Here is a 22,927-nt window from a genome sequence, read left to right as displayed (position 1 = left end):
TCTCATTTCTCTTTGAAGCTCCACACTATCTCACCATTTGGAGCAGTCTTCCCAAGCTTGAACTATCTTTCTCCACATGTCCATCAAACAACAAATTTCAATGCAGCTGGTCCCAGGGAGTCAGTGGGGCCAGATACCCAGGGGCAACCAACAGAAGCAAAAACTGCTTCTGTCTGGAGCAAAAGGATTAAAGAAGGTCAAATGCTAAGGAGCAAGAATAACACCATATTGTCAGGGACAGCTGGAGAGGGACACTACCACTGAAAGGTCAGAAGGAACTGGTGGTGGTGGTGTAAACCTGATCCCTCTGAAGCTGTAATGACAGCTAGGAGATAGGCCCAAGATTTCCATCACCACTCTGAAGTCTCCAAAATATAGTTAGTTTGACCAAACTCTACTTTTGTTTTGATCTGTTTTGCTTGGGGATCCTGGCACATTTATATTTCACGTCTCAATCTTCATAAGACTTTCAAGGGAAATTGAATTCGTTCATTTCTGATGCTCCAAAACTTAAGTTTCAATTATCTTCCATTAAAAAAAAAAAAAGAGGAAGTGTTTTAAAAGCATCTATATTTGAGCCAAGGAAGTAAGTAGAATCTCAAGTCAAAACTCATAAACATTAAAAAGTTCATATTTAAAAAACTCTTAGTTTATAGTTCCATCCATTTCTAAGTACAGATGAAAGTTTTACAAATTCATCACAACTAAAAAGAAAATAAATAAATCTGAAGAACACCACAGTGGAGCCTGTACCTCCATTCCTGGAAAGGACACTTGTTAATGTTAAGTTCTTATAAGTCTTGTTCCCTCAGTGATCATGGAGGAGGCAAGTACTGTCACTGTCCAAAAAGGGGAGAGGGAAGGGAAGCAGAAGGGAGGACAGGAGAAAAACACATGCATGCCAAAATAAGAAAATGTCCCCTAAAAAAAAAAAAAAGAGCATTTAAACTGCTTGTCAGCCAGCTTCCTGACAAAGCCACCAGAGTGTATTCACAGGCATTTGCATAAATGCTGCCGGTGAGTTCACCATTGCTGCTAGCGCTAATGGTACATAAAGTAATTTAGTCACTTCTCCCACCATTCTATGTCAGAATGATGAGCACCGGCACTCTGCCTTGTTGCATATTAGATCATTAGATAATAAAGTGTTAGCACATGCAAGCTGACAGGGTCTCCATACTCTCGCATTGTGAGGCCACTGCATTTTGCCACAGGGGGAAAAGAAATAGAGAAACTGATGCCACAACTAGCCTTATGTTGAAGTAAACACAACCAGAAACTCAGGCGAACAACAAGGACAACAACAACACTCCCCAAGCCCTTTGAAGATGCCTAGCAGAGTTCTCATGATTTTGCCCAAATGACAGGGAGACATGGAAAGCTTACTAGCTACAGCTTTACATTACCACGGGTGGCAACAATTCAGCTCTTTTAAGCACCCCTGGAGGCTTGATGGTTAAGTGCTAGGCTGTGAACCAGAAGGCTGACAGTTCAAACCCACCCAGTGGCTCTTCAAGAGAAAAGACCTGGCAATCTACTTCAGTAAAGATCACAGCCTAGAAACCCCTATGGGCTGTTCTACTCGGTCACATCAATTCAGAATGGACTCAATGGCACCTAACAACAAAAACAACAACAACAGCCCCAATCTAGGCTTGTTATTTTGTTTTTTTCCCCCAGACTAGAACCCTAGAGCTAGTTCCATTCTGACATGAGATTGCTTCTTTCTTTCACTGTCAAAACCAAACTCATTGTCACTGAGTTGATTACAACTCATCATGACCCTGTAAGACAGAGAAGAACTGCCTTTTAGGGTTTCTAAGGCTGTAATCTTTATGGAAGCAGACAGCCGCATCTTTCTCCTGCGGAGTGGCTGATGGGTTAGAACTGTCAACCATTTGGTTGCTTAACAACCATGTCATCAAGGCGCCTTTCTCCCACTGCACATCTACCATTGAGCTACCACTTTAAGAAGCAACCTCTCTAGCCTAAACTCTCCCATACATATCCAACCAAAGAAAATCTCAGTATTTATGAATGAAGAAAAACATGACGGAGGGGAGCAATTACCATGCGCTAAAGCGTGCTGAGATTCACTGTCTTTGGACCACACAAGATTCTATGAAATAAATTTGCCTTAGTCAATTCTCCTGCTTGGAAAACAGGAACAGTTATTTGAGCACAGGGGTCTGTGGGTCCATGGGTCACACAGGGGAGACAGTGCTGAATGTAAACCATGATCTCTGTTTCCACTTATGTGCAGAGAGATGAGCCACGAAAGGCAACGTTTCTCCAATTGTCTGGCAAGCAGGATATAAATAGAGATGTGCAGGATAGCTCAAAATAATTCAGGCTACCTCTAAATGAGATGGTAAAAAGCCCAGGATTGGGGGGGGGGGGCGGAGAACAGACTTCTATAGGTCTCAAACGGTAGAAATACTTTTCAGTCTCACTGTGCAGTAGCCGTTTGAGATGGAGATGGGAGAGTGGAGAGACAGAAAATGTGGAAAGAGGGTTGGTTTTCTTTTTTTGTCTTAAACAGAGTGTTTTCAAATAGGATAGGATTTTTAATGGCAAGATAAAGTATTACCATATCCCAAAATCAACACGAATTAATATCTCAGTCCACTCCCACACATCACATCTGAAAGAGCTCAAAAGTCACCCTTTGCTGAGCAGATATTTATGTATCAGCTTGAAGTGTCTAAATGAGTGGGTGGTTATGTGTGGTTGGTTGATTCATTCTGCAGAGAAGCGGATTTCTATGTTATTGTCATTACTAAGGACCAGAATGTGTTTACCCTTTCATTCTGCTGGAAAAAAGTGAAGTAAGGCTTTGGGGAAAGCAAGGCCTTCTAGCAGGAGGAAATAGAGCATTCAGGTCCCCAAGGAAGGTGAACCATGTATACACAGCTCAATGTCACCATTATAGTGAATAATAAATTACATGGACATTTTGTGCACTAGTAAACTATATATAGAAAAAAAAAGTTGTCTTTAAAATTTAGAATAATATGATATCCCAACTGAAATATTAATACATACTCATAGAAGCAAGAATTTTAAGCTGGAAGTTTAGAGACTTTAATTCAGGGGTGTCAAACTGTTAGCCTATGACTGCATTATTCCCATGTGCTCTTTTTTTTTTCCCCTCTTCCCTTCAGTGTTTAGAATTATGTAATTAGTTACCAACAAATAAGAATGAGTAGACTTTTAATGCTTGCCAAACTGGAACATCTGGTCTCACTAGGCTCTCCTTCCCCCTCTGGCTGGGCTGAGGGGCAGCAGAGCATGTACTTGGCCAGCTCCCCAACTCCACCCAGGCCATTTCCCTTATTTACATTACCTATCCCCCACCCAAAGTGCAGATTATTTTTACACCCTACAGATCATCACCTTCATTGTACCAAGGAAACTAAAGATCCCAAAAGGTGAGATAAGTTATCCAAGGTCACACAAAGAGACCAGAGGTGAAACTAAGAGTTGAATCTTGATTTCCTGGCACCTATTTCAAGTCTTTCCCGAACATTGCACTGAGAAATAATGCTAGTGACCTCTGTCCCATGGAGATATCCTTTCTAACAGGTTGTTTTGCTGTTTTAGGTTTTGGGCTTTTTTTTTTTTTTTTAAGGATCATTTGCAAGATGTCAGATGCTCCCTCTGGGACTTCCCAAGAGCAGCAGTAGGAGCCGGGTGTGGTCTACACTTGGAGCACAGTGCAACTATGTTAAAGTAGCAATTCCAACCAATGAAAATGATTCGCCTACCATGTTCCAGATTTCAAACTGACAGTCGAGTCTGCCCAATAGGACAGTCACTATTGTAATTAACTAGCCACAGGCACAAACAGAACTTCTGGTTTTTAAGCCAATATTCTTCAAATTGTGCACACTAAGTATTTATCTTATATTTTTCTTCATCCTTTCACTTAAATACCTCTAGTCATACAATGCCTTAAATGACTGCAAGGGTATTAGAAAGGCAACATTACTGTAAAGTGGGTATCAGAATAATTTTAAATACAGAAATAGAACTAGGAATGTGATCATGAGCAGGTGTTTCAAATAGCCTCCTGCAAAAAGTAATATCCATCCATCTCCGTAATAATGAAACCATAAAGAAGCAGCCTTTGAAAGATGATGGTTTACTTTAAGAAGACTGTAAAACTAGATGTGACGAAGAATCCCTTCTAAAGAGTGTTACATCTGGATAATTAATAAAAAGTACACTTTGTGTATTTCTTGGGCACAGAAAAAATAATAATAAATAAGGCAAAAAAAAAATGATGATAGTGGTATGCTTCTTAAATTGGAATGCTGCCAGACAAGGGAGATTTCTGCCTTATGAGTTATATCATGGACAGCTCATGGCCCATGGAAAAATAAGGCAACTGGGTGGTAATTTGTGGGGATATATTTTTAAAATAATCATGCCAATGTAGCTAACTGGAAAGTGCAGTGGGGGAAATGGGTTAAGAGTTCTATTTGAGGAGATTGGAGAAAGCGTAGTACGGTGATTGGTATCCAACAGAATCTCCATCACTCTTTCTTGGATTGGTGGATGGATGGATGGATGGATGGATGCATGGATGCATGGATGCGTGGACGGATGCATGGATGGATGGGTGGGTGGATGGATATGTTACATACTCATGGAGTACAGAAAAATTCAGACATGCACTCAATCCAGCCCACGGCTCCTGAGTGGCATTCAGTTTCCTTGATTCAAAATTTTATCTGGTTTCTTCCAGTCCTCTCAAAGGCACCACTGATTAGCCAGGATTCCCAAGACTAATGTTATTTTACCCCACCAAAGCCAATCTACAGAAAACAGGCTCTACCACATGGTGGTGAGAAAGGGAGTTCTAAGAGCACAGAAGGGATATTCAATCTGGACTTCAAATTCAGAAAGCACCTCCAATCTAGACTTTGGACCTTATCACCTAGTGAGGTAAAACATACAGTCATAGATTATACCAACAGGATTATAAAGAAGATGGAGTTCATTATAAAATTTTAATGGTCATTATAAATACTTAAAATGTATCAGAATTTTGGTTACCCTGTTTTGGCCTTTACTTTTCGGTCACATGACGGCTTACACATAAACATGTGGCTCCCAGTCTCACTCACTCTCAACCTACAGGAAGGCTATACCAGCCATTTCCAGGGTAAATAGCTATGCCATAAGAACCAGGTGACCCTCAAAGAAATTTTCCTGTCTCTAAATATTCTAAGGGAGTTCTGGTGGCATAGTGCCTAAAGTATTTGACTGCTAACCAGTAGGCTGGTGGTTCAAACCCACCAGCCACTCCTCAGAAGGAAAGTTGGGAAATCTACTTCCATAGTGATACTGCCTCAGAAACCCAAGGAGGGGTCACTATGAGTCAGATCCGACTCTACAGCAATGGGTTTGGTTTTTTGGTTTAAATACTTTACATCGTATTTTGAAGAGTGAAAACCTGAAGAAATCAATATTGTTCAAAAATATGTTTGAAATTTGAAACAAGATAGAAAATGTGGTGGAGTTGGAAGAAAGAAACCAAATAAATTCACAGTTAAAGTAACAATGCCAACCAATGAAAATGATTCGCCTACCATGTTCCAGATAAGAGGGCGTACCTTCCGAGGGGTCAAGTCTCCGAGCCCTCCGCCCATGCTTGGAGTTATTATGGACAAACATGTTATCAGAGACTGCCAGGACATGGCCATCCACGTTGACTGTTGTAGACACCACGACCTGGAGACATGAGAGAGAAATGAATGAACATTTTAATATAAAAGCATGGAGGGTAATAAACTCAAGTTAAATAAATAACAGCTGGGAGCTGAAGAAAATTGCATAGCTATTTCACATAATAACTGGTGCTTATGCTGTACAAGTTTAACAAGAGAAGCTATTGATGAGTGGGTCTTTGGCATGGAACGCTTTTGATGCAGTTTTAAGTAAAATTGCACAGTTTATAGTTATACAGCAGAAGGTACACTGTTAACCATAATTTTAACAAGAGGATCTTTATTAGCATATTTTTTTACACAAGGGTGGTTGTGTTTTACCTAAATTACCCTTCAGTTTAGACATTGAAGCAGATATCACAGTTGATCATGCAAATAAAAATCTTTTGAATCTTTAAAATAACCTTCCTCCCCAACTGTGTCAGGGTTAAGAGGATAGAAAAATAAAAATAAAATAAAAAAATGGGGGGGGGTGCTTCAGTGAGAGCTGGGATGCAGTTTTCTCTCTTGGGTGCCTTTTGGGGTTTCTTATAATTTTTTACTCCCACGTTAGTTTGATTAATCAAATCAAAGGCCCCTTCACAACAGTCACAACCACCACCACCACCCTCAAAAATCCCTGCTAATTAAGTGTCTTCGATTTGAGTTTCAGAGGCCTGGTGGTGCAGTGGTTCAGGCAATTGGTGGCTAACCAAAAGGTTGGTGGTTCAAACCCGTCACCTGCTCCATGGGAGAAAAATGAGGCAGTCAGATTCCACAAAGATTTACAACCTTTGAAATCCTAAGAGACAGTTCTACTCTCTCCTAGGGTTGCTATGAGTTGGATTTTGGTTGATCTGTGTTACAAAGCCAAAAAAAAAAAAAAGGTGACATTGGCCCAAGCTATAATTCAGACACCTGGGCTTCTCATAAACTGACTCTGAATTCAGTTTGCCAGAAGAGACACAGGCAAAGCTTTTGTTTCAGAGAACTTTGACTAAAACAATGAGAAGAAATGACCTACACTTCTCCTTATATTAAATGGGGAAAGGGATTAAAACTGAAACCCACAGAGATATGTTTATTCATGCGACCTCTTACAACCAAATATAATAATTGTCTGTAATTGCAGCTTCAGCTCCTACCTCATGCTTTGACACAGGAAACAGCAATCAGCCAGCTCCCGTTTAATCCACCTATTATGTTGACTAATTAACTTTACTCGACAGTTTATTTCTTCCTCCATTATCAGCCCCTGTCAGCCGCAAGCACCCTGCAGCATAGGGGGGACCTCAGGCTCTTTGATTGATCACTGATAGATTGACATGCAGATTAATTTAATTAGAATCACCTCACTTGAGAAATGAAAGACAATGGCAAGAGGGCTAATAGATCTGCTCTCATAATGAGACGAGCCTCCAGAGCTAAGGCTGAGGATTTCTGATTTATTTTGCTGAATTCCCCAGTTGCTTGGAAAGATTCTGGATTTAATTGTTCTTGGTTTTGAGAGGCATTAGCCTCTGAAGAGGTGAAACGCTTTACAAGGATTGGCACACATTGAGGTCCCAGTCTCTAACGGAGCCTTTTCTCTGAGTTGGCCCAAGGGGATAATGACTTGTAGAGTCTTGGGCAATACTGCAGTTTCATACCTGAGTTGGGCAAAGGGGAAAGTTCTAGGCTTTGGCTCATGCCTTTGAATTGTCAGTCCTGCTGGGCCAAGTGTACCCTCCCACAGACTCCCACCCTCACCTATGCATTCCACACTTAAAAGTGACGCTGTTTCCCCTCTTTGACCTAAATGCGTTTTGGCAAAACATGAATCCCATTTTCTGTGCCTCAAAGATGGCGACTCACTGCAGCCTCTGTGGAAGCATTCATTGCTCACAATATGAAGTTGATTTTCTTTCTTAAATCTAATTTATTAAAATGCAAAGTAAATGATTAAGAGTCTGTTCAGGGACCCAGTGTATTCTTCTTAATCATTGTGAAACCCCAAACTCCAACTAGAACAAGTTATTCATGGGAAGAGAGGAAAGTTGGGAGCAGCAGTTTGCTAAGTGGTTTTTCTCTCTATTCATGAGTGACCAACCAGGTCTGACTCAGCCTGAAGCTGATCTGTGCCTCATCAATTGTAGGTTAATTTAAAAGAAGGAGGAGAAAAAGGAGGGGAAGAAGAAAAGTGTCTATTCTTTTATTTTCGTAAAGTATTATGTGCAGTAGCAGAGTCCCTGTTATTTAAGGAAATGGAAACTTGCTTTTCTTTAAAGTTAGGGAGATGACTTCGTGGAACATATATAATTATATAACAGTGCCAGGTCTTTCAAAGAAATTTTGATTTACTACGAGACCACAATTGAGTGGTCACTGGAGACGTTAGCTGAAGAAACTATAAAAGGAATCCCAAGTGGTATCTGTTTCCAGTGTCAGGAAATACAGAAAGTGGTTATTCTAGATGTCTGTCCTTAAAAAAAAAAAAAAAAGCAATGATAATTCACCATGCACCTGTAAGACACAGCACTACAGACTCTTAAGGCTAAAAATGGTATCCTTTAAGGACATTGTCATCTAATTCCTACATTAAACAAAAATGTTAAAAACAGTTAAGGGGAAAGTAACTATACCTTGTTATGGTTATGTTGTTATATGCCGTTGAGTCAGACCCGACTCATAGCAACCTCTCCTTGGGTTTCCAAAGCAGTATCACTACGGAAGTAAGTAGATTGCCCAACCTTCCTTCCGAGGAGTGGCTGGTGTATTTGAACCACCAGCCTTCTGGTTAGCAGTCAAGTGCCTTAGGCACTATGCTACCAGAGCTCCCACTATACCTTACACATTTTCATTTTGGGGGCAAGAGAGGAATCCCAGAGTCATATATGTGATAAATTCATTTAATGGAAAAGCCAATTTAAACTAGAGAGAGTATACTGCTAAGAATACTGTACCTTCAATTACTGGAAAATAAATACATAATACATTCCTCAAGGAGTCTCTGAATGGTGCAAATGGCTAACACACTCAGATGATAACCAAAAGGTTGAAGGTTCAAGCCCACCCAGAGATGCCTCAGCATAAAGGTCTGCTGATCTGTCTCCTAAAGACCAGGGATTAAAAGTCCAAAAGAACATAATTCTACTTTGAAACACATGGGCTTGTCATGAGTCGGAGTCAATTTGATGGCAACTGGTATGTTCCTCAAAAACTCATAATACAATACATTTCCTTACCCCAAACTAATTTTTTTTTTCATTTCAATTTGGAAATAATCAGGATATTTAAATAAAAGACATGCTGAAACTAATTCACAAAGCAATTTATAAACTATTCATTTATAAATTTAAAAAAGAAGTGTGAGAGCTGGACAATGAATAAAGAAGATCGCAGAAGAACTGGTGTATTTGAGTTGTGGTATTGGTGAATAATATTGACTGTGTCACGGATTTGTCTTGAAGGATGTACAGCTGAATGCACCTCAGAAGCAAGAATGGGCAGAATTTGTCTCTCATACTTTGGTCATGTTCTTAGAAGGGACCACTCCCTGGAGAAGGAGATCATGCTTGGTAAAGTAGAGGGTTAGTGAAAACTGGGAAGATCCTCAATGAGATGGACTGACACAGTCAGTGGCTGCAACAATGGGCTCAAGCACGGCAAAAATTGTGAGGATGGCACAGGATCGGCCAGTGTTCTGTTGTACACAGGGTTGCTATGAGTCAGAACTGACTCAACGGCATCTAACAACAAGTGTGAGATGCAAAGGGAATACTGAAGTGTCCTTTAAAAATAGGCTCATAGTAGGAGGGAGAAGGGCCTTTATAGTTTAATACAAGATTAATGAGGTGGTGACACATTCATGCAGTCAAGGGGACAGCCAGGCCTGCCAAATCTTCAACCTTCCCCAATTTTGTCAACAAAACATAGTTTGAGTTGGGATAGATAAACAGAGTAAATTATTTTACATTTTGACTCAACCACCCCTACCCTCTTTACAGCCTTCCTCACTCCCCTGCCCAGAGAAAGAGATGGAGGGAGTATAAAGAACAGGTATATTTAGAATGTGATGATATTTATTGTATTTACATCTGTACTCTATAGAATAGCATTGTCTAGCACAGTAATCATATATGTGGCTATTTAAATTTAACTTTTAATGAATTGAAATTCAATAAAGTAAAGAACTTTGTTGCTTAATCTCAATAGCCACATTTCAAATGCTCACTAGCCACATTTGACCAGTGGCTACTATGCTGGACAGAGCAGATATAGAATATTCCCATAATTACAGAATATTCTTTTAGACAGAGCTGCTCCAGAATGGTTTTGAAATAAATTGTACCAATTTATTCATGAGGATTCCCTAGTTTACATCTTCTGAAATAAATACTAGGTGCTCAGAAGGAAGATGGGGTAATCTACTTCCGTAGTGATACTGCCTCGGAAACCCAAAGAGAGGTCACTATGAGTCGGGTCCGACTCAATGGCACATAACAACAACAACAACTGGTGGCACGGTAGTTAAAGAATTCAGCTTCTAACCAAGAGGTTAGTGGTTTGAATCCACCAGCTGCTCCATGGGAGAAAGATGAGGCAGTCTTTTCACATAAGGATTTACAGGCTTGGAAACCCTGTGGGGCAGTTCTACTCTGTCCTATAGAGTCACAACTAGTCAGAACTGACTTGACAGTAGTGAGTTTAGGGTTTGGTTAGATGGGGAGGTTTAGGGCTACATGATGTGTATTTTCATCACTAGATTTACTGGGATCACATTTCTATCTGCGGACTTTGTTTTTTAATACGGCAATAAGATGTCCAGTCTGATTAACACCCAACTTGTTCCAAGATATCTTCTATCTGGGTCCTACCTTCCAGACCCTGTGTGGGTGAATGGATGAGAAATGCAGAAATTTGCAGCTACCCATAGATTTGAGAGGTTTCTTGGCCCATCTTCATGATTCAGAATCAGGACTCTTTGCTTTATCCTTTCTGAGATCTAAATATCCCAAAGGTCATTATCTCTATCTGCCCCCTATTTAGAATTTGAAAGAATTCGACACAAAGTTCATGATTCTTGGCTTCTAATCCCAGCATTGTTAACTGTTGTGATTTGGAGCAGGTTAACTCAACCTCTCTCAAGGCGCTGGGTGATGCAAACAGTTAACTCCTCTGGCTGTTAACCTAAAGGATGAAAGTTCAAATCCACTCAGAGGTACTTTGGAAGAAAGGCCTGATGATCTACTTTCAAAAAATCAGCCATTGAAAACCCTATGGAGCACAGTTCTACTCTGACACACACAGACGGGTCATGAGTCAACTCAACAGCAAGTGGTCAACTGGTAACAAAACCTCTCTAAGCCCAAGTGTCCCTGACTCTCAAATGGGAATTATAATTGTTGTTGTTGTTATGTGCCGTCGAGTCAGCCCTGACTCATAGCGACCCCTCCTTGGGTTTCCGAGGCAGTATCACTACGGAAGTAGGATTGCCTAACCTTCCTTCCGAGGAGTGGCTGGTGGGTTTGAACCACCAGCCTTCTGGTTAGCAGTCAAGTGCCTTAGCCACTATGCTACCAGAGCTCCCTGATAATTCATAAGGTTATCGTGAGGTTTAAATTCCTTAAATTTGCTAGCCTCATTACTGGTACATACCAAGTACTCAATGAATTTTAGATGTAGTGGAAGAGTAGTTATTGTTTTCATGGTGATACTAAACAATAAGTTCAAGAGAATGATTATCTGAAGCATCTTGATTGCCACAAAAAGGATGACTGGGTAGTATTTTGTTTTGTTGTACGTAGCATCCCTATGAGTTGGAGCCAACTCAACAGCACCTAACAACAACAACAGCATGAACTGCTCTCTTAAATAAGAAGGATTGAGAATAGGCCCACTGCTTTATCAGCCTAACAATGTTTTGTTACCAATTTAAAGACTTTTGTGTTCAAAATACATTATTGTACAATTTAGGCCTCCTGTGAATTGCAATTTTCACCAGTTTATGTAATTCAACTTTCTACACCTATCTGCATCTTAGTCCCTTATATTCTAGGCTGGAAACTAAATGATACCTTGCTGCTATATTGCAAATAGTCTGTAAATTGGACATTGGATAAGTTTTGTCTAGTTTTCCCAACATTTCCTATTAGTTCCCTAGGAGTTTTGTTATTGGTGAGTCCTTCCTCTCGGTCATTCCTCAGGTTGTCCCTCCTCCCTTCATGCCAGGCAGGAGACCTTGTATGTCTCAATGACATTATCCAAAATTCATGAAGCATAACCTCTGTCTCATGAGCAGATTTTCAAAAAGACACAAGCAGCTAAATTCAAGCATGAGTGGAAGATGATATTAACAAAAGTAGCAGCTCCTGTGGAAGAAGGGTTTTGACAAAACCACCAAAAGAAATGAAATCTTTATCATAAAGCATTCTCATGACAAACATGGAGTCAGGGTTAAGATTAGACCATAAGAATATTTCTAATGTTTCAAATTGGAATATTTTGTCAATAAGTATTTCCCTCCAAAAAAATAACCCCTCCAACAAGGGAATTTTAATTGACTAGGGAAAAAAAAAAAAAAAACGAATAAGGAAGATTGCAGAAGAATTGATGCATTTGAATTATTGTGTTGGCAAAGAATATTGACTATATCATGGACTGCCAGAAGAATGAACAAATCTGTCTTGGAAGAAGTGTAACCAGAATGCTCTTTAGAAGTGAAATGGCCAGGCTTCCTTTCTCATGGTACTTTGGTCATGTTGTCAGAAAGGACCAAACCCTGGAGAAGGATATCATGTTTGGTAAAGTGGAGGGTCAGAGCAAAAGGTAAAGACCCTTAATGGATGGATTGGCACAGTGATTGCAATGATGGGCATACCAAAGATTGTGAGAATGGGACAAGACCAGGCAGTGTTTTGTTTTGTTGTACATAGGGTCACTATGAGTCAAAACTGACACAAACAACAGCAAAGGAAAAAATGTTAAATCTTGGTGTTAAGTGCTGACACTAGTTAACTCATTTTGAGGAAATCAGCACTGAAGTTAGTCAGTTACATGGCTTTCTTACCTCTGACTTTAGCTGGCTCTATTTTTGCATTAATTTTGGGATCTTAATTATAAGGTATTAAAAGTACTGGCTTGAAGTATATGAAATAAAAAGGCTTTGAGCAACATAGCATAGAATCAAACACACATAGTGACCCCTCCTTGGGTTTCGAGATGGTATTACTATGGAAGTAGATTGCCCAATCTTCCTTCTGAGGAGTGGCTGAAGGGTTTGAACTGCCAGCCTTCTGGTTAGCAGTCAAATGCCTCAGGCACTACACCACCAAGGCTCCCTAGCATAGAATACTCCTCATGAATAAGAAGGAATTATTGAAACTAGGAGTGCCTGAGTAATGCAAACTGTTAACATGCTCAGCTTCCAACCCAAAGGTTGGAGGTTTGAGTCCACCCCAAGGTGCCTCAAAAGAAACAGTTAGTGATCTGCTTGTGAAAATTCAGCCTTTCAAGACTCTATAGAGCACAGTTTACTCTGACATGCAAGAGGCTGCCATGAGTCAGAATTGGCTCAACAGAAAGTGTTTTTTTAAGTATTGGTACAGGTAGCAGCCTGGATGAATCTCCAGAGATTATCCTGAGTGAAAAAGGCTAATTCCAAAACATTACATACTGGATGATTCCATTTACTTATTATCCTTGAAATAACAAAATTTTAGAAATGGAGAGCAGATGAGTGGTTTCCAGGAGTTAAAGACACAATAAGAGGTGGAAGGAAGTGAATGTGAATATAAATGTGGAAACATGAGGAATCTTTGTAGTCATGTATCTTAACTGTAGTGGTGGATCCAAAAAAAACCAAACTCACTGCCAGTAAGTCGATTCTGACTCATAGCAACCTCTATTGGGTCTCCAAGGCAGTTAAGTCTTTACAGAAGTAGATCTCCCCATCTTCTCACCACTGAGTGGCTGGTAGGTTTGAACTGCCAACCTTCTATATAGAACTAAATATGTATGTGTATGTGTGTGTGCCAGGTAAAGGGTAGGTGGGATTTCTCTATCATTTCTTATAACTGCATGTGAGTCAACAATTATCTCAATAAAAAATTCAATTTAAACGAAGAGCATTGATCAAACATCTACCCCCAACTCCATACAACCTCTATTCTCTTCCCTACCTATCTACTGAAAAACTTCTTTACAGACTCATCGAATGTTAGAGTCACAAGAGATTCAAGAGATGAGCCAATCTATGGCTTCCAACTAAGAGTGTTCAAATTTAATAATGGAGGCCAAAAGTTCAGAGACAGAATCATAAATTCACCCATAATAAGGTTGCATACTGAAATGTTGAATAACTTTCCTTTCCCTGGGAGCATACGAACTCTTTGTGGAAACACATGCATATGAGAACCTCTGACTGGCAATTTAATATGGCTTTGAATAATTCTACAATGAAGAATACAATTCTCACTCAATAAATGCAATTAGGTTGAAAAAATATTTCATCATACGAGGTTCATAGGAGAAATAATTTTAAGTCTTTAGTAGTTATGGCATTGCTAACTTTTTCCTTTTGTAGCTTGGAAAACTGAGGTCCAAGAGGTTTACAAACTTTCTCTGGGTCAAAGGACAAATAGTAAAGACAAGTCTGAAGGGAACCTCCCAAATCCTCATCCAGTGCTGTCCAATGACAGCCTCTAATCTCTCAATGTACAGTCCTAGTTAAGCCCTCTATCCCTAAGCTCTCCTGGTATCTTCTTAGCACAAATGTCTGATGTTTTGTGTGACTGGCTATGGGAAGCACTTAATACGATGTCAGATATGTAACAAGAGTTCTGTAAGTTACAGCATAAAAGGGAGAAGAATATAAGATAGTTTTTATTAGCAAATCCTAGTAACTATAGACATCCTCAGAACCAATATCTACAGGCAATTATAAATCTCACCAAACACTTTTACCTCTATCCTTTAAGATATTTCACTTTTTTTTTTTCAATGACAACCATATTTACGCAGAAATTTACTTGCTGTCAGTGCAGAGCCTCTACTCATCAAATTCTGTTCATAAGGATTCCTTCTCAGTGATGCATACTTTCTGCCAAAGCTCAGCATAAGGCTCATGCCAAGATACATATTTGCCCAATAAGCCGTAATGGTTTAATACATCAGGTTGAAAATCTACCATTTGTATTTACTGTGTTATATGAATTAATCCTGTATTCTGAAACTATCATTAGAGCTGCTTTCAGTATAATTAATCAGCATGGCGCATCTCAAAATTATTCTGTACAAAGAGAGTGATTGCAGCCTGGGCCCCCAGCATTCTGTTGGTAAAGAATTTAATTGCAAGATGTGCTGTTTGTCAAAACAACATAAGTACATTCAAGACAGGGGGTGGGGGATGGTGGGAGAGAAATAAAAAGGATGAGAATATTACCTGCTTTATTTAAGTGCCTTTAAAAGCAGATTGAAAGTGCAAAGATTGGGCATGTATTTTACAAATCCACTAATCACATCCTGTTATATATTGATTGAGAGTATGGAGTTTTCAGTAAATAACATGGATTTGCCAAAATTTCTAGAATTCACTAATTCCTATGTCATCATTATAAAGAAAGACATTTTTGGTGGGAATTTGGATATCTAACCTGGTGATTTAAACTTATATCCCTTCTCTTCCACTCCAAATGAGTAGGTAGTGAAAGAAGATTATGTGTCTCCTCAACAAGCATGGGTTTTTTTGCTTACTGCTCCCTCTGCTTGGAACATTCTTCTAGCTCTTGAGTTGACTTATTCTTATCCTTCTTCTCTGAGCCTCAATATCACCTATTCTGAAAATTTCCCTGGTCAACTATCTTGATGTACGTTCTCATTCCTACTCTACACTATTATTCTCTCTCATAACATCCTATTTAGTTTTCTTTATAACAATAATTAAAATTTTTAATAACTTGTATTTATTAATTTTTACACCTCTTCATTATGGTACAAATGGTTTGTCCTCATATCCAAACAAATCAAACCAAACTCACTGCTGTTGAGTTGATTCTGACTCTAGTAACCCCTTTCCATGGGTTTCCAAGGTGGTATCTCTATGGAAGTAGATTGTCCAGTCTTCCTTCTGAGGAGTGGTTGGTGGGGTTCCCAAAATATCAGTGGTTTGAATATACCCAGTGACTCTGCAGAAGAAAGTTCTGGTGATCTGCTCCCATAGATTACAGTCAACCAATGGAGCAGTTCTGCTCTGTAACACATAGTGTCGTCATGAGTTGGAATTGACTTGAGAGCAGTGGGTTTTAATTGTGGCAGCTAATGGTCATTGTTCACCATGAATCCATTTTCTCCTCTTCCTAGGCTGCAATAGTTAGACTACATTTTCAGGCCTCCCCGGGTTAGAGATGGCCATGTGACCCATCTCCAGCCAATTGAATATGAGCAGATTGAGCAATGATCATTTCTATGACAAAGTTTTTAAGAACCTTCAGCACTCTTTGCCCTTCAGCTGGCCAGATGGAAGCCACCAGGTTCCAGGGGATGACAGAGGCACAATACAGAGAGAGCTCAGATCCTCAACTCAAGATCCACTACCCAACCAGGAACACCAGCCTTACACCACTAAGTGAACAAGGAATAATCTTTTGTTGCATGTAGGCCATTATATATTTATTAGCCCATTTGTTACAACAGCTAGTATTATCCCAACTAATAGACCCCAACTAGAATATAGGCTAAGGAGCTCTGGTGGTGCAGTGGTTGAACCATTCAGCTACTAACCCAAAGGTCGGCAGTTTAAACCCACTAGTCACTTCACAGGAGAAAGATGAGGCAGTCTGTTTCTGTAAAGATTTATGGCCTTGGAAACCCTGGAAATGGAAACCCTATGGAAAGATTTACAGCCTTGGAAACCCAACTCTGTCCTGTAGAGTCACTATGCGTTGGAATTGACTCGAGGACAATTGGTTCAGAATATAAGTTTCATTAAGGCAAAGACCTATCTTTCTTGTTCATCACTGTATATTCAGCACAAAGCACTTCAATAACTACTACTGAGAGCATGCATGTATTGATGAATGAATGAATGAATGTAGTTTACATTTATATTCCTATACAGTCATAAGTTTCATAGTTATATAGGAATATGGATCTATAGCTTGTGAAAACCTTTTGTTGAAGAGATATGGTAAATTTGGAAATTTATACTTTACATAATCTCCAGATATTATGGTGTCTACTGCAATGACAGCTTGTACCCAATTCTTGTTCCTCCCCTCACCACCCTCATTCTGCTAGTCTTAACAAGGAAAGCTACTGATAAGGATTTAAATCTTAACCTTGAATTGTCTGGCTCTTGTCATTTAAAAACCATACCCGTGACATGGTTTTAACACCGTCCTTTGCCATTAGCATCTTTTTAGTGTCAAGATGAAGAAACAGGCTCATTTTAGTTACAGTAAATTTTTCCCTGTGTCATGAGCTACGCCTCGCCCCATCTTATCCCCACCTCTTCATTTCTTCCCCCTTCCCCACACCCACCAAGACTGAATGAAGCCTGTTTCCACTGTTGTATTTAAGCAAGTTTTCTCTAACCACAGCCTAGGGATTTCAAAAGAAAACATCCATTGTAAATTAAAAAAAAAAAAAATCTTAATGGCAGATTTTCTACAAGGTTTATTCCATACTGCCTTAAAGTATGAACACAGCCGAGCTCTGCGGAAAGTGATTAATTTCTTGAAAACGCTAAGGTCACACTAATTGACATGACCTGTGTAATTAAGCAGTCTCTGTTTACACACCAGAAGCTCAGCTGCTGTGAGGCTGAGTTTGCTTGACAGAATGTCTTTACATGTCAAGAGATCAACAACCTTTCTTATGTCCTCCTCGGTCACCTACACAGGCCCCTGATTGCTGTTCAGAGGAGTCACGCTCTGGCATTGCTGTGTGAAGATCAGGCTGCCCTGGCAAGCATACAAAATGGGACAAGAGAACAGCAGCATCAATGTCAGTGGGAAAGAGCCCACTTAATAGGCAAGAGAGAGTGTTTTTAATTAGATGTCTCCAGGACTCAGATTTTCAATGTAACTGGTAAAAGCCACATTGATATGTAAAGAATAGAGTTTTCTCATGCCAAGAAACCACTCTCTCCCACTTCCTCACAGAGGCAACAGGAACATAAAAATACTTCAAACCAGCTTTCCAATTAGCATCCTGTGAGAAAGGCAATTGAAATTATAAGGTTTCTTCATACGAAATCTTCAACCAATGTCTACAACACATCTCTGGATAGCTGCAAAGAAGATTAATCTTCCCCTTAGCTGTTGAGTCCTAAGATTTAGGAAACTCAGTATGATTTCTTGGCAGAGAATCTGAGATGCCTGTGAGCTGCTTTTGTCATGTCCCAGCTAGATGAGCCAAAAGGGTATAATGGATCTTTCTGGCCCTTGAGAATGGACCGAAAATTCCACGGATTAAGGGAAGCCCAGGTAGCCTTCTTTTTCTAAAGTCCATGCAAGTAAAAACTGACCAACACTCTACAGAAAGTGAAGACAATATAAAGCATTTACTGATGAAAATCAAAGACTGTAGTCTTCAGTAGGGATTACATCTGAACAAGTCGGGTGTATCTTAAAGCTAATGAGTTTTTATATTTAAAATGAACAGGTAGAAGTGAGTACCAGAAAACAGAAATCCTCACAGCTGGACCAATAAGCACCATCAAAATAAATGGAGAAAAGATTGAAGCTGTCAGGAATTTCATTTTACATGGATCCACAATCAACACCCATGGAAGTAGCAATCAAGAAATCAGATGTCATATTGCACTGAGCAAATTTGCTGCAAAAGACCTCTTTTAAGTGTTAAAGAGCAAAGATGTCACTTTGAAGACTAAGGTATGCCTTACCCAAGCCATGGTATTCTTAATTGCTTCATATGCATGTTAAAACTAGACAATGAATAAGAAAGACTGAAGAAGAGTTGTTGCTTTGAATGATGATATTGGTGAAGAATATTGAAAATACCATGGACTGCCAGAAGAACAAACAAATCTGTCCTGGAAGAAGTACAGCTGGAATGGTCCTTGGAAATGCAAATGGCCAGACTTCATATCACCTATTTCGGTCATGTCGTTAGAAGGGACCATTTCCTGGAGAAGGATATTGTGCTTGGTAAAGTAGAGGTCAGTGAAAAAGGGCAAGACCCTCAACAAGATGGACTGACACAATGTCTGCAGTGATTGGCTCAAGTATAGCAAGGATTGTGAGGATGGTGCACAACCGGGCAGTGTTTCATTTTGTTGTACATAGGGTAGCTAAGAGTCAGAGCCAACTCAATGGCACCTAACAACACAAGTCCAGCACTCAACTATTTTTGCCACCCAGAGACTGTTGGGATGTTCTAATGTCCTTCATGCAGTTGGTATCTATCTCCAGGCTGTGTTCTGGACTGAATTTTCCCAAAAATACATGTATTGGAATCCTAACCTCTATACCTGTGAATGTAATCTCCTTTGGGAACAAAGGTGTTACGTTGTGTTGTGTTATGTTAGGTTAGGTTATGTTACGTTACGTTAATGAGGCTATATCAGTGTGGGGTGTATCTTATAGCTAATGAATTTTAATATATAAAATGAACAGGATATAAGTGAGTAAAAATGGGGGGAAAATAGACGCCACATGAATATTGCCAAGGAATCAATAAACACTCTGGTTACAAAAGCTGAGACAAGAATTTTCCCTCAGAGAGGGCAGAGAGGCAGAGCTTTTCCATAGAGCTGGTGCCTTGAACTCAGATTTCTAGACTTCTAAAGTGGCTAAGACACTTGCCTGCTAACCAGACGGCTGGCGGTTCAAACCCACCAGCCACTCCTCGGAAGGAAAGTTGGGCAATCCTACTTCCGTAGTGATACTGCCTCGGAAACCCAAGGAGGGGTCACTATGAGTCAGGTTTGACTCAATGGCACATAACATAATAACAAACCATCAGAAAATAAATATCCGTTCTTTAAAGTACCCACTTATGGTATTTTTGTTACAGTAGCACTAAAGAGCTAAGACAAGCTCTATTAGGGCAAACACATCTTTTGAAAGCCTATGTCGGGCTTTTGTGGGATTCTAACACATATTCATAGGTAGTGACTGTGGCTCTGAGATGTTAAGACCTCCTTATTGCCTCATTAAGTATCTCCTAGATACTGAACAGAAGTTTCTTATTGTTCCAAAATGTTAGATACCACCTGAGTTCAGATTGCTCGGGCTGAATAACTGCCTCACTGCTTTCTAAGCCTCAGTTTCTTCAATTGTAAAATGGAGACAGCCCATATTTGCACATTCCTAACTGGGCTATTGTGAGAGTAAATATAACCCATATAAAGTCTTTAGCACAATGCTTCTCACAGAGTAAGTCCCCACTAAATGTTATCAATATTTTCATCATCATTCTTGCCAATGTCCACAGATGTACACACATGGATACATATATTTATACACATAAATATATGGAACACAATGAACGCATGCATACACAAATATAAACAGTAATCTCCAGAGCACTGAATTCAGCTGGGAATTAACCAAAAGAGAGAACACAGGAAGAGATGTCAGCTTGGGAAGTAGATAAAAAAAAATGAGGATGACAATGAGTTCAATGAGAGGCTCACTGAGTTGAAATTCCTGAAAATGTCCAGCAGCCAGCTGGCTGGCTAATTCTGCACTTGGGTGTAAGGTCTCAGAGACCCTGAGTCAAGTGTCCTTGGTCCATGAATCATGATTAAGTTGCCAGGAGCAGAAAAAAGATATTCAAGAGAGCCTATATGTGAGAAAAGTTCTGAATTTGAGATGGAAACTTGGGGACACCAACATTTACAGAAGAGTATAGAAAGAGTTCCCTTGAAGAGAGCTTAGAATGAATAAGGAAAGCCAAATGACCTGTTGTCATGGAAACCAAGAAAAAAGATGGATTCGAGAAGATGGAATGGTCAACATCATGAAATGATGCAGAGAAACATGGGCATATATAGTCATTAAAGAGATGAGATTGGAGGGAAAAAAAGTGAAAGGCCGAGTAAGGAGGCATTAACCATCCTAAGGCAATTTATCCATTCTTTGATTGTATAAATATTCACATGTCTACATGCATAAGACCATGTGTTCATTGTGTAAAAATGATAATCACTGAAATGTGTAAATGTACAGAGATACAAATAAAATGAGCCAGTGTTCATTTTGCCATAATTTCCTTCTATCTCCTCCTAAAAGATCAGAAGTGGGAAAGGGAACAAATAAGGATTTTATTATTGTTGATAATGACAAGCTCTTCTTCATCCAAAATCTGACTCTGTGGTAGTCAAGGTTGCTACCTGTGGTGGTCCCTATTGAGAGAAGTCTATCTATTTCATTTTTTTTTTTTTAAGAAGTCCACCTATTTTATACCCAGTTCAAGAATCATAGCCAAGAACATTGTCATGGTTCAGAAGAACAATACGTGTATGAAGAACAGTAAAAACCTTGTGTCAGTCAGATCACATGCCTAATCAAAGGGTACATTCTTTAGGACAGTAGCACTCTCAATGAAAAGACTAAGTTAGAGGCCATCAGGTATGAGAGTAAACCAGTGGTTCTCAACCCTGTAAGGGACATTTGAATGTCCAGAAACATTTTGGTTGTCATGATTAGGGGTGTGGAAGTGATATTCTACTGGCATCTAGAAGATACAGGCTAGGGATATTGCTAAATATCTTAAAAGATACAGGACAGTCCTCCACACAAAGGACAGTCCTCCATACATAGGCACACACAACAAAGAATTATCTATTCACAAATGTCAGGAGTGCTGAGGGTGAGAAACCTTGAAATGAATTAATGATCCATCTTTAGTTTATCTCAAGGATCTTCATCAAAAGCTTACATTTATAGATTATCATTTAGAAATTACTTATGCAAGCATGTTTTCATAATGTTTTTCTTTGATGTGAAGTAAACAGAATAATAATTTTTATTTCATTTTACAGTTGAAGAAACTGAGCTGGATTATAAGACTTGCCAGAAATCTAACCATGTCTCCTCATCTCAGTGTTCTTTTTACTAAATGAAGAATAACTATTTTGTGTGTGGAAATAAAGCTTTCTAGACAGCCTCAAGGGAGTTCTGGTAGCATAGTGTCTAAGGCACTTGACTGCTAACCAGAAGGCTGGCGGTTCAAACCCACCAGCCACTCCTCGGAAGGAAGGTTGGGCAATCCTACTTCCGTGGTGATACTGCCTCGGAAACCCAAGGAGGGGTCGCTATGAGTCAGGGCTGACTCGACGGCACATAACAACAACAACAACAGACAGCCTCAAAAATAACTGATTGAGTTGATTATGTATCTTGTGTAAGAGCTACATTCCTATAACTCAAGGATTTCAGACGATTTCATTAGCAGGTCTAATGAAGGAAAATAAAGCCCTGAAAGGCTTAGGCTGATTTTTTTCTTTTAGGTCCCTAATGCCACCAAAGTGCATTCCAAACTTTGGTGCTCTGAGAGGTACAGCCAAGTTGATTCTGGTACTCATTAGGCACATTTATTAGACAAGTTTATTAGCCATGGATTGTTCCACATCCAGATATGCCTTGATCCTAACCCAGGCTTGGTCAAAAAAGATGTATCACCCATCTCAAGGCCAAAACAAATTATAAAACAGTTTATGTTGAAATCCAACTTTGTGTTTCAAGACATTTAGTAACACGCACATAGTAATATCACAAATATTGTTTCTCCAACCTAAGTGCAAAGTTGATTCAACACAAAATCCTGTGTGGATATGAGAATGACCAAGTTTACTAACTTGGGGACAGAAGTTAATGAGGGGAAACACTCTTCCAGGACACTAGAAATCTATGGGGAGCTCTGGTGGCATAATCCCTAAGGCATTTGATAGCTAACCAGAAGGTTGGTGGTTCAAACCCACCAGCAACTCCTCGAAAGGAAGATTGGGCAATCTACTTCCGTAGTGATGGTGCCTCAGAAACCCCATTCACATCTGTTAGAACCAAAGGTACAGAGTTCACTATGATATTACAGAAATACCTTAGAATCTTAGGAGAGAATATCTTCTTCCCACTGAATTCATACTTAAGGAATGAGACCACTAAGTTTCACATATTAAAAAAAAAAAAATCCTGAAAACTAAGAGATATTGACATCCCTAAATGGGGAGTATATCCAAGATCATATATAGGGTTGGCAGACAATGG

At 39.6% G+C, this 22,927-nt stretch overlaps 1 protein-coding gene across 1 annotated transcript in view; it reads right to left on the bottom strand.

Moving 5' to 3' along the window:
• Positions 1-22,927, bottom strand: part of EBF1 (EBF transcription factor 1) — a 506,142-nt gene that overhangs the window by 147,933 nt on the left and 335,282 nt on the right. Inside the window, exon 8 of the mRNA XM_042782192.1 lies at positions 5,622-5,739. Within this exon, the coding sequence (XP_042638126.1) occupies positions 5,622-5,739 (118 nt within the window). The remainder of the gene's footprint in view (positions 1-5,621; positions 5,740-22,927) is intronic.

The sequence above is a fragment of the Orycteropus afer genome, unplaced genomic scaffold (assembly GCF_000298275.1).
Source record: "Orycteropus afer afer isolate SDZICR_OR568_19922 unplaced genomic scaffold, OryAfe1.0 scaffold00257, whole genome shotgun sequence".
Classification (NCBI taxonomy): Eukaryota; Metazoa; Chordata; class Mammalia; order Tubulidentata; family Orycteropodidae; genus Orycteropus; species Orycteropus afer.
This window is presented reverse-complemented; position numbering and strand designations above follow the sequence as displayed.